Consider the following 13132-nt stretch of genomic DNA (forward strand, 5'->3'; position numbering starts at 1 on the left):
TAACGGGATACTGATTTTTTTAGGCAGGACCTTTTTTGTTGCCTTAAATATGTTCTGTTGGGCTCCAGCCTGCTGCTCCAAACTGGGGGCATGCTGACAGACATCTCCTGTGGGTGATTAGCGACTATGGATAAGTGTCCCATACAACCCAATTTAAAAAAAAATCTGAGCTGTCCCTTTAAATTAGGTACCAGTTGCAGGTAATACACTTTATATATTTTATAGCAGCTGTTTGACCCAAATCAGATTTAAAAGGTCTTTAGCGCATATTAGGAAACAACCACTACCGGCACAAAAACTTGTTCTCATTAAGAGGTATATTTTTGTTAACATTTCAGTTTCCAGAGGAACGTCACAGGAGTCACTTCAGTCTCCATTATCCAACGATTCTAGTTAACACTTTTTTCCAAAATGAGAACAATCAACAAAAGGCATCAAACTGGAATTGTGTGTAAAAGAACAAAGACAATTATGTGAATTTACATTTACACAACATACAAATGTAAAACAACACTCTGTGAAATCATAGTCATGTGTGACCCTCACTACCTCCATCACCAGGGAGGCCACAAGGATACATTCAGGTAATTGTAGAAGTTAAGGTCCAAATTCTCATGTGGGCTGATTTTTGGGTTTCCCCAGCACGGCCTTGGAGTGTTTAGGGGTTCGTTTGCTAATCCCCACAGAAAGGCCGAGAGATTCGGATGAACTCTTACATTGCAGAGTTCCAGGCACGATATCCTCATCCAAGTCGTCCATGTCATCGGACATGATGAAGTGCTGAGGCGTAGCTCTGCCGCCCATGAAGCTGGGGTCAAGGTTGAGGGATGAGGCCAGAGAGGGAAGGCCGGGGTTGTTGACGATGGTAAAACCTGTGAGGATCTCTATCTGCTGCCAGCGATGAAGCCTCTCCCGCAGAGCAGCCGTCACCTCACCCAGGGCTTGTCTATGAAAGATGAGGAGAAAGTAGCACAGGGGAAATAAATACAGAGAAAAGGGTAACTAATAATAACTTTATAAAGAGACATAATATACAATACCAGAATAATGAAATCGAAAGTCGGAGATTCAAAGCATCAAAGCATCAGACGGAGACCTCTCAGATGACTGAGATTGATCCAAGTGTTTTGTTTTTTTTTTTGGCTAGTTAGTAAGCTGTGCAGTGTACTTTTGGGGATGCTTTGGTCCCCAGATTTTGCTGAGGAGTGATTGCTTGTGACTTTCACGCTGTTCTTTGGTACAAGCAGCCATGGACATACAAACAGCAGAATGGAGGGAGCAAGAGACTGCACTGTGAAGTGAGGAAGTGGTGAACTCACAGCTCACAGCTAATTAATATAATACAGTCTTTAGCTTTTGTTGATATCTCGTGTCAGCAAAGAAGTTTGTTGCCCATTTACAATCAGTTGTTAGTGCTGGTAGCTTGTTTACTGGAATACATGAATATTTCTGTCAAGCTGAACGTCCCACTGAGCATGTTTAAACTTTAAAACTTTATATTGAAAAAAGACAAAAAAAGGGACAAAATATTTATATTGAACTGCCAAATCTGATACGACTAGCATCATTTTTGCTCATATGATAGATGGAAACATTTTAACACCCACATATAGGCCCATTCGGGAACCTACACAAGAATAATAGTCAATGTATTAAAAAAAAAAAAAAAAAAAACCTCAAACACTCGTTCATGGTCTAAAATTCAATATAAATATGCCACAATAAGGATCTCTGACTTACTTTGCTGCCAGTATTTTGTGGTCCACATCATCCAGAGAGGAGCTGTGAGCCACATGGAAAGTCCCAAAGAGAGTGTTTCTCTTTTTCTTTATCTTTTCCGCCTGTGAAAAAAAAGGTCAAACATTTATCTCCGCCTTTCTGACATTATCCACACACTGGGTTAAAGGGCAATCTTTTGCCAAGGTACGCCAAAAGTCCAATGGGTATTCCAGAATTTGAACAGCTGTTTCTCAAGACCATAATTGAGATAGCATACAGCAATGAGGCTGTGTTTTTTTTTAATGTAATCATTGTTATTGCAGAAAATGTATACTACACAGGAACTGCTGGCTACTGTTTTACAATAGTATTGCAGACAAAAGTGAAAGCCAAATCTAAATTCATGTTATTTAGTTATTTTCAGCACTGTGTCCACAATTTTAATGGCTTCCTTTTGGACAGATGCCATTTACAGTCTGGCACCGCTACCTTTTAAAAAAGTCACAACCTCATCTACACACTGTGCCCAGGAACGACCCAAAAAGAGTAAACTAACAAGAAAATAAGACAATCCAAGCAGAGTACGATAAGTACACCGCTGCACACTTATAGTGGATCATAAGTGATGGTTAAGAGGGATTACTTTTGTACAAACCTCTACATTGTTTTAGAAAAATCATGCATAGTATTCCTTTAACAACTTTAAGATACATCCAATTTCTCAGGTTTAGATATTATGGACAAGCTCAGTTTCTGGTGACATTGTAAAATAATGTATAGATATAAAGCACATTATTTTATATTCAAATCATGGCAGTAACATCTCTTGAGCAGTGTGACATTCTTCTTTAGGATTTCACAAGCTCACCCCTTCTTTTGCCACCAGGAGCTGCCGTTCAGCATTTTGCTTCTTGATGTTGTAGTACTGCACTTCCACCTCATGGGTGAGCTGCAGCCACTTCTGGAGAGACTCTGGTGGTGACCAGCTGCTCCGTGACTCCAACTCCTTCTCTGCCTTCTTCAACGCCATACGCACCTGCAACAAATGTCAAACATTAGCTGACACATTCACACATCAAAACAAGACACTTGTGAACTTTATGTCATCAAGCAACACAGTATTTGCAATGAGTTTGTAAATAAGAGAATCACAAAAATGCACTGTGACATTTTGGAAGTAAACTGCAAGATTAAAATATTGAAAAGTCATGAATGTGCCACTTAATTTTTTAAGTTGATGAAAATTATGTTCTCTACTGCAGTAAGCTCTCGCACATTTTTATAACACACACAAACGACTGACATGTCTCAATTCTAAATATCCCAAAACATCTTTTAAAGCAATAAGTAAGAAATTACATCATTTTTGTAGCTAAGGACAGATGGATCTCGATACTAGCCTCCTGACTATGGGAGCGTGAGTGAACAGTGCCACAGATCAGTGAAAATTAAAATCAATGAATCTTACAACTACACACAATCTGAATGCCTTGTGCGTTTCCAATTTATCACCGTGTTTCTGAATGAAAAAAAAAATGTGACAAAAGTGTCTGAATTAGATCACTGTGATAGTCCTTCGAACAAATACTCATGTGTTTTAGTTACTTGTGTGGGATGTGCTGTGCTGTTCCTGCCAAATTCCTAATGGACAAAGACTTCAGTGGGTGTATTTATACTATAGCCAGTGTGAATCTGATAAAACTAAACATACTGTGCAGTTGCCACCTTCGATGCTCACACTGTTTACTCAGTTCCAGTGCCTGTACTACAGACTCTAGGTGTAAATCACATTTATAAATTTGCAGGTACCTGATCTAGCTCCTCTTCAGCATACTTCTGGCGACTCAGCTCATTCTCTGTGCCCTCACGCAGCTCTCTCAGACGCTGGGCCTCCTGCTTGGCTGCACTGATCTCATCTCTCAGCTTCTGCTCCAGGTTCACCTTCTCCACTTCCACCGTACGGTGCTCCTCCTGGGCAATCTGCAGCCTGAAAACAAGGAAAGGAACAAAAAGAAACATTTGTTCTCAATCTTAGTTTGTCTTGTAGGGATTTGCCATTGGCCGCTCTGATTTACGTTTCTTTGTCAGTTTAAACATGCAGAGTCGCGCATGAGATGGACTGTCTCTGGAGTCAGACCAAAAGTGCACTCGAACGCCTCCAAGCGGGTAGTGGTGACGTCTCATTGACTGCAGACAACCCCTGACGACCCCCCTTCTCCCCCTGAAATAAGCGTGTTGCGAGAAACAACTCACGTCTGTCTGTGCAGTAGACCAGAGAGAAAGGCGTTTTTAAAAATCTCTGTGTATTCAGTCTTCTGTGGCTTCTAACTGAAACTCTGTGGTTTATAAGTTAAGTTTCTCTCCTGTCTCCTGTTTATGCATCCAATATGTGCTTTATTTTACTACGAGGGCTCCTATTGCAAAGAATCTATTGGAAATTAAATTTGTTTTAACTGAATTAGCAGAGCATTTGGTAGCAGCTTTTCTTCGATAAAATCAAGTCTACTGATGCTGCAGGGAGGAAAAGTAAAAGCAGAGACAGCCAAAGTTAGATATTAGATAAAGAGCTGCATCTCACCTCCAACAGGTAAACTTCTTTTACCTGCTGTGCTGTGTGATGAAGATACATTTGCTGCAAAATAACAGGGGACCTTTAGTCATGCCTTCAGCCTGCTGCTTTTGAACGCCATTACTCAAGACAAGCTGTCATCACTAAAAGACATACCTTCAAGCTGGTAGCGCTGTTGTAATATAGGTGCAAAGCCCTACTGTGCTGAGGTGACGTGTCGAGTCAAACCAAGACAAAGTCAGTACATGAGTATGGAAAAAAAAACAATACGTAGAGGAAAGACATCGCTGGATGGTTGATAAGGCCAAACAAAGAATCATAGCGTAGTAGATGCCAGTGTTTGCGGGCATTTTCGGCAGCAGGCATGACGTGTTAGCATGTGAGTGTCATGCATGTGTGGAATGCATGACTTGCATCAGCGATGAATCACCGGAAACAATGGATAACATATAGAAGCAAAGAGCCACGGTCAGCTGCTGGGCAGCTCACAATAAACTGACATCAGAGGAGGCAGAGCGAAGAATGGGAACAGCTGCAACAGTGTAACTTTAGACCCGTACAGTGTGGTACCAAACGCTCCTGTAGAATCATATGTGTTGGTTTCTATATAGGTTATTTTTAAACTACCCTCTAAAAATTCCTACTTTTTAAAGAGAGGCATGCCACCCATGACATAATTACTTATACGTACAGATATAATTTATGCAGCTTCTGCAATCTGTAAAAAGAAATAATAAACAGCATGACCAGGGCTCCTGCAGCTTAAGGCAAGGTATATATGACTTTTAAGACTTTTTTAATGCCACTCGGAATTAAAATCCTGCTGCTTGGATTCTCATCATGACAAGTTTCAGAAAAGGAATTTATTAAACTATTATTTATTTTTTTTTTAAAACTTACCAATTATTTTGAGATTTTTCAATACAATGGATTATGAAATCCTCCTCCCCATTTCGGAGCATTTTTAAGACTTTTGAAAGGTTATGATTGATTAATTTAATACCAACTAAACCCTTATTTTTGAATTAATGAAAAAAGTGCCTTTGAAGACTTTTTAAGGATTTGTGGGAACCCTGATAACTATTAAGAGATATGTAGAAATAGAAAGTGAATTTAAACCATTTAAAACAAAAAATGAAGAGTTTAATTTGGTCTGTAAATCTAATGTGGGCTTTGAGGTGATAATATTTAGAATGGACTTTTAATTAAAAAGTGCCTCGTCTGGCAAATAGTCCCAGAATGTAATACTGGGTCTTACAGCACAACAAAGCTACAAAAAGAAAATCATGTGTTTTGTCTCAAGACAGTAAAGGGCAGGACTCAGTACTGTATTTCAGTCACTAGGGAGAAGCACTCCCCCCGTATCAGATGAAACACAACAGCAGAGGGAGCAGAGAAGTACAGAGAAATGAAAGGTGATCCTAAGAGCTCGCTATGGAAAATGTGGGTGGCGGGCAGTCCTGCTCATGCTTTCGACCCTGACCTCTGCCATTCTCTCACTAAGATTCAAGACCACTGGCAAAGCTACAATGCCCAGCGATAAGACACCAAATGCTGTTTCACCTGACCTGCATTGCAGAGCTCACAGGACGCAGACAGAATGTCTCTGCAGACTTTGCAGCAACAGTAAATAATAACCCACAACTTTTTATATGCTACTATTATATCTGTATTTATCTTACTGCCCTAAGGTGATAAAATGTGAGGAAAACTAACTTTGCCTATCACATGCAATGTTGCTGTCCTTGTCGCCAGCCCTTTTCCAGGATGTCTGTCTGCACGCCACACCCCGATCCAAATGCGGGTGAATTAGCACTAGAGCCGACAGCCATGCTTAACACCATCTCCCACCGGTGAGGCAGAGGCTGGGTCAAACAGTACTGTAAAAGGCACCCAGGAAATCCAGCTCCAGTCAAAGCCTCCTCCCACTGCCTCCCTACAGGGCGGCCATGGCTGGGCCAGGCTACTTGATACCACCACAGGATCTGCTTGAAGGTATGGAAAGACAGCAGCTGACAGCAGGGATCAGGAAGAAAGGCAAGGCTACAGACAGAGGACATACCTCTCACGCTCTCAGCTCCAAAAACATATACTGTATGAGATAAAGGTCTTTTCTTGCTAGTTACACTGACCCACAATATAATATAGTATCTCTGCCCAGGGCCACAGTGCTCCACTATTCATTTAGAACATTTTGATAATCCCAGTCGTCTGCTTATGGCAGTAAATACATGGGCTAGCTTGTCAAACATTGTCTTTTGATTATGAATGCACAGGATTAAAACACAAACTACTGCAAATCCTCAGCACAACGAATAGGCATTTTAAAATCAAAATGCTTTATGGGACACTTTTTGAGAAACAGGCATAAGATAATCAGTTTGTTTGGCCTTTCTCTGAGCTCCTTTCCACCACAGATTGGATTTAAATGTGGTTGCAAAACACAACTGAATTACAGCAAATAAAACATACTTTTAGCTTGAGATATGCAAGAAAATGTCTGCACTGGTCAAGATGCTGCATGTGAAGCAGCACAGCACTGTCCCAAACTAGCATGATACTGCAATCAGCTACAGTATGTGTGGGTACCTTCAGAAAATGCAGAATATTGTCTACACTCAAAGCTCTCTGGTTTGATCTGCAGAGGAGAATTAAATAAGAGCAATTAGCTTAGGAAGAAATAAATGTCAGACCCAATTTCAGAGTTGGCAGTGGCAGGTGTGTTTTCACAAGTGATCAAAGTATAAAGCCACAGAGGAAGCACACAGACTGAGCTGGCAGTCTATCAGAGGGACAGACTGAGTTTGACCTCAATGGTTTGTCCCCACCAGAGCAGTCAATGGCTCTTTTGGTTGCTATTCAGTGAGCAAATCCCACAAAAATTCTTTCCACTTCCTTATTGTACTACTCCAATAAAAAAATGCACCTTGTATGTATTATGTAAGATAAGCATACACAGGAGCCATGACTGAGATACTACAGTGCAATAGGAAGAGGGCCCGGATTGGAAAAAGTGCTATTGAGCAGCCTGGGGCGGCTTTTCAACGAGAGAAGAGTTTTGCTCATTTCTTTTCTGTTGCTGAGTGCCTTGTGTCTGTCTAATTTATGCACCTTGCACTTTTGCAGGAGCACCTTGAACACCTCAATGTGAAAAACTTAAACTCTAAGCGGAAAAAGCACCCAATATCTTTGGTGTTTATTCCCATTGTTCACTCCAATAAATTGAGAGGAAAAAAAATGACATTGTGAAAAAAGCAAGTGGTAGTGTATGTGATTTGTGTTAGCTAAGGTTAGCTCACTTTCAATATCTCCCAAACTGCAAGAAATACCTTAACATGTCTTAACTCCTTTCTAACGTTCACCACCTGTAACTAAGTCAGATGGTTGACAGCAGATTGTCAAATTCATCCTAAAATAAGCCTTAAACCTACCATCATCCATCTCGATTTCCCTGTAACCAGCCTATTATTTGGGAAAAGCCTCTCACATTCAATCAGAGCCAGAACAAGTGCCCTCCACCTGCCGATTTTTAATGCAGATTTCATCGTACAGTTCTGCAATTTTACTTCACAGCAAAATAGTGGTTCAGCTAAGGACAGCAACAATAAAAGAAAAAGACGCAGCAAGCCGAAATAGCGCTCTTTCTGATTGGGCCAGACTTCAACAAAATAGGCAGTGTTTCTCTGTCTGACCGGGGCCTTTCTGCAGAGAATATGAGGAACCCAAGGCTGACACAAACACCAATCTCAGTTCAGTCTGTGAAATCATACTCTTTTCTTCACAGTCTATATGCGGTTTAACAGAGCATGTCATGTTTTAACAACCTGTCTCCCGAACAGCCAAATGATACAAAGAGCAACTCATGCGGGTAGTAAGGGCAGTACTACAGAGTAAAAGTTTTGAAGTCCACAACAGCTCATCTCCTCCTCTTCAATGTCCCAGAGCATCAAGACAGGAATGTCATGCAGTCATTCGGCAACGCCTGGCGCTGCTCCCCAGAGGTTAAACACTTTCCATTTTGGCAACTCCATGAACTTCCCTCTACAATCAACATAAGGCCAAATTCAACTTTAAACACTACTTATTCAAAAAACAATAGACAATTTTTAATCAATAGTATGTGGCAAAAGCACTGGTCTAAGAAGATCAATCCTTATGTTTTCAAAGACACAATATGATGTCATAACATTGGCCAACATCTGTAACATTTTCATAATAAATTATACCAACACACCTATGGCAGGAATTCCCTCATGCTGCCTTTCAATCATACAAAAGCTGCAACTTCACAGATTCATAATTCATTGTAATGCTTTTTTGGCACTGAGTAATTCAACTACAGTGAAGGTAATTAACTTCTGAACAGTCACTTATACGTTAAGTTCTGCCCCAGGTCCAGTTCATCAGAAAAACTACTTAAAATTACAGATACAAAACGTCAGCAGACACACATCAAATACCATTTCATTGTGACTTTTCATTCATTGAGACAATTTAATGGCACAGTCTGTTCACTTTTTTAAACAAAAGCCGTATGAGGTGAAGCTATGTTTGAATAGCCTTTGAGGGAGCATGAGGAGACGGTGAATGCTTACAGGCACATTCTGAGCATTCCTTAAAGTACTAACAGGACCAAAATAGTTAGATTTTTGTCCTCCTGACACTGCTTTTGGCTCTTTTCAGAGTGCTCCATTTTAAAACATCTCATTTCAAAACATTTAACCATTAAGGCAGCAATGGCCTGATGCAGCTTAGGCCAGAGCAGGTGTCAGCATGAAGTATCCTGTCGAAACAGAGCCACATCTGATGCTGCACACACGCAACTTTGTTTAATAATGGCTTAACTGAAAGGGGTCACAGGGGTCACCCATTTTTGGGACAATTTATCAAAGACCAAATATTCAAAAGATCGGTGTTGATTTATTTCCAACAGTGAAAGAAAATGGCATGAGGTTTCACACCATGTCAGCTTGCTCCCCTCACTGTGAAGGAAAAGCAGCTCAAAACTAAAAATCACTGTGCTCAACACTGTAGCATGCAGACTGAGGCTTGCCACCTTGCAGAGAAGTCTTATCCTGACTGCTTGTATTTCCAATCCATGTTTTAATCACTTCTCAAAGTTTACCCTTCAAAACACTACAGTCAGATATAGAGTCAGTATTACTCCAGCCTTTGCTACCAACAACACCCAGTGTTTCCTAATATATACAATTAATTTAAGAAGCCTAACTGCATGCCTTTATCATGTGCATCTGCAGCCTCACAGCAGGAGATTACTACACTGTCCTGTGATTTAATGGTCATGCTTGGGAGGCAGCCAAACCCTGGTGGTGTACACACACAACTGGGAGTTAGCCTGTGTAGTTAGCCTATTCTTAAGTCATGTTTTAAGCTTTCAACTGAAAGACAGCTCTAGAAGCTACAGAAGACACTTCCTGCTTGGTGAGTTGTATAAAGTTGTCCAACTAGCTTAAGTACCATTCTACCTGTACAAACACACACACCTCAACTCAAACTGAACTGATGTTTCCTTGAGCCATTTACGTATCATGTGTCATGTATATTTACAATTACATCATAAGGGTTGTCATCTAATTTCATGAAATTTAATTCAAATGTGACTTGTTTAGGTCAGGTAATCTATTAATCTATAGTCATTTATCTGAACTTTAGACAAATGACACATGAAACACACCAAGGCCTCTCCTTTGCATTTCCACTGGCTTTGATGAAACCAGTGTTTACAATTTTTTTTCTTTTCAACATCATGCATGTGATCGAGAAAGAGGAAATCAAAGCAATCACACTCAATGTAACCTAAGCCAGACAGTGTGAACACGTTTTCAGGACAAGGTTCGGTAAAGGACAGAAAGAAGGAAAGAGGGAGGGAGAGTGTCAGAGAGAGAGAGCATGAGAGAGAGAGGGAAGTAAACAGCCACCAACATCGCAAAAAAAAAAAAAAAACAAAGCTCTTCTTCCACTTTAATTGGGGACATGACTTTACAAATGATAGCATTGTTGTAAATTTTACTTTGCCAATTGGCGCCCATTAACAACGGGTCACTAACTTTGGGAAAGACTGGTCTTAAGTTCTATCCAATGAATCACACTGCAGCTCTTCCAGTCTTTCACTCCCCATTTTAGAACAATTCGATTCTGTGCATGCAATCTGGAGAAAGTTATGGCTTATCACTGAGTCATGACTGTATATACGACTGAGATCCACTATGTGCAAATCCTTATTTACAATGTAAAATCAGACACTGACAGGATTTCTTGCACACTGCATCCTTTGAATTAATACCTGCTTCAACTATCCCCAGAATAAATATAGTCTTATAAGAAAATTTTGAGGGAATGCTTTGCTGATTTTTAACCAGGTCTTTGTCATCGCAGTGTAGGAAGTGTGTGTGGATGAACGGTGTTTGGCTTCCGCACATGCCGGCAGCACTGGGAACACCAAACCTGTGCCTTGATCAAAAATCTGCCAGGTGCCGGATGACGTAAAATGATGGATTTTGGCTGCAGGATGGTGAAAATCTCCTGGAGCTGGTAGCATAAGATGTATACCATACAGACGTAACATTGTTTATCTGCACACACGACGGTGACACAGACCTGGTTTACAATCAGCAAAGTATCCCTTTAACCTTCCAGTAAAACGAACAGGGGAGTTATTTCATACACCAAAGACATCTGAATTAATGAGTGAGGCTGTTATTCACCTAGTTAATAAATAAAATAAAAATAATAAAATAATAAAATAAAAACCTCAGTGCCAGGGAAAAAAAGAAAATCAAAGTGTGCTAGAGTGTGTGAGGGATAACTCTCTGTACATGCAAGAAATGTAAGCAGCATTGCCAGTCCAACACTGGCTAATGTTAGTTTTAAGCTTGATAACTATTTATCAAAGTGCCCTTGAGTTAAAGTTAGTTTATAGTCAATTTAAGGCAGTGTTTGAAAACTACACTGAACAAGACGAGACGGTGGTGAGTGTCCATGTATTGGTTTGATATTCAAAAAGGTCTAATATGAAAACAAATAGAAAAGCTACTCCACATTTTATACTGTGTTTTATGTGGAAACTAATGGTATGCATAAACAATGCAGTGCTTGTAGAATATTACACTCTGTTGTGTGGGTGGTGGGAAAAACCCTCACTTCTGTTGCAGGTCATGCAGACTCTGTTCAGCTCTCTGCAGGCCCTCCAGGTCTTTCATCATCTTCTTCATGTGGTCCTTGGAGTAGCGGTTCTGGATGTAGGCAAACCAGCAGCCACCCATGCCTATGACTATTGACACGACCAGCATGAAGTCCTTCAAGTGGTTATGTCTGTTCACTGATAAGAGAGAAAAATAAAGAAGTTACATTTTAGTATGGTAATCAACATCAAAAAATATGACGTAAAACTATTGAAGAGGGTGTGTATTTGAACCAGCCAATATATATCAAGATCACAAGATAAAGCTGCTAACAATGAACAAGCTTCACAAGGATGTGGTCGTTGTGAAGCTTGTCCTTGATCATAGCCTGTTTGTACTGCGAACGCTGTGAAGTGACACAAATAGAGTCAGTAGCACAAGTTCAGGTTGCGGTGAGAGGGGCCGAGTGCAAAAGACCCCGATAAAGCCAGCTTAACACTGCCTATTTCAGTCTGATAACCAATGCTCATAAACATGCACAGAAAACTAAACAATGGCAACTATAGCAGTTTGGTACACATGAGAGGCCATGAATCAAATCCTAATAATAACTAAGTGTGAGTAGGTATTCACTGCTATAAAAAGCCACAGCAGCTAGAAAGCAGCTATCCCACTTCTATGAAGCCTTAGATTAGATTCTTTTATAATCTTAAAATTGAACAAGGATTCAAGTTTGGGTTTAAAAAAGTCAATTTGTCATTTGATGATGAGGTCATGCAGCGCCACACATCCTGAATTGTAGCCTTGCAAGCAACACAATGAGGCACATTTTTCTTGCAAAACCTGCTAAGGGGTGTGCAGGAAAGAGATGTCAAAAACACGACTTCTACTTCCTGGAGTGAGACAAAAAGGAAGTAAAATTAGGAGAAGAGATCAGTTCAAGCTTGTTTCTCTTTAGATGTGAGGATAATATTCCACTTAATATCATAGCTCTTTACAACATGTTCCAGTAGCACTGGCTGCAACTGACAGCACACATCCCTCTGCACATAAACCCCCTGTATGGTACAGTAAATGGCACATAAGTCTAGCTTGTGCTCGGTGACCTTTGAGAGGGGCTGTGTATATTCCTGTCAACATGCTTACAGTATAAAGTCCAGAACAAACACAGGTTCATCAGACTCAGGAACTTGGGCCAGCTGTGTGTGCTACTGTGACAAAGTGACAAACAAGTGAGAAACATGAAATCTACAGGACAGCTGTACACCATTGCTCCTGTCTCTTCTTAGTATGCAGGTCATTACCTCACAGGGCTTGAAATACCATGTGCATATGCATGGTAGTGCACATAAAATTTGAGCTGTGTACGTAATTTTCAGCTTTACATGCACCAGTGCACATAACTTGGTACAGAAAATATGTTGTGCTAGGCCAGTTCCAACTAACGCATTGACCATGAGACAACTGACACTTATAGCGTGCTCTCATTCCACACATCCATTTAGTCACGCAATGGAAAAGTACTTTTAAACTGACAACTTCATCGTGCAAATAGATAAAAACTGACAGTGTGCCATTCACAGTGGGACGAATTGCAACAGCATCACAGTCTAAAACCTGATCAATCAGTCGCCACTTAGATTCTGTTGCACGTCAATTTGTGCAGTAATAACACCTGTACTCGAAGTGCCCGAAAGGGACC

At 40.5% G+C, this 13132-nt stretch overlaps 1 protein-coding gene across 4 annotated transcripts in view; it reads right to left on the reverse strand.

Moving 5' to 3' along the window:
* stim1a (stromal interaction molecule 1a) overlaps nt 1-13132 on the reverse strand; it is a 36377-nt gene that overhangs the window by 7192 nt on the left and 16053 nt on the right. For all 4 annotated transcript variants that reach the window (XM_088079121.1, XM_042487430.2, XM_088079123.1 and 1 more), the window contains exons 7-11: nt 11450-11627; nt 3529-3706; nt 2588-2755; nt 1741-1841; nt 717-946 (exon numbers count right to left, since the gene is read on the reverse strand). In XM_088079121.1, coding sequence (XP_087935247.1) covers nt 717-946; nt 1741-1841; nt 2588-2755; nt 3529-3706; nt 11450-11627 — 855 coding nt within the window. The remainder of the gene's footprint in view (nt 1-716; nt 947-1740; nt 1842-2587; nt 2756-3528; nt 3707-11449; nt 11628-13132) is intronic.

The sequence above is a fragment of the Plectropomus leopardus genome, chromosome 6 (genome assembly GCF_026936395.1).
Source record: "Plectropomus leopardus strain MGB_pleo_1.0 chromosome 6, ASM2693639v1, whole genome shotgun sequence".
NCBI classification, from domain to species: Eukaryota; Metazoa; Chordata; class Actinopteri; order Perciformes; family Serranidae; genus Plectropomus; species Plectropomus leopardus.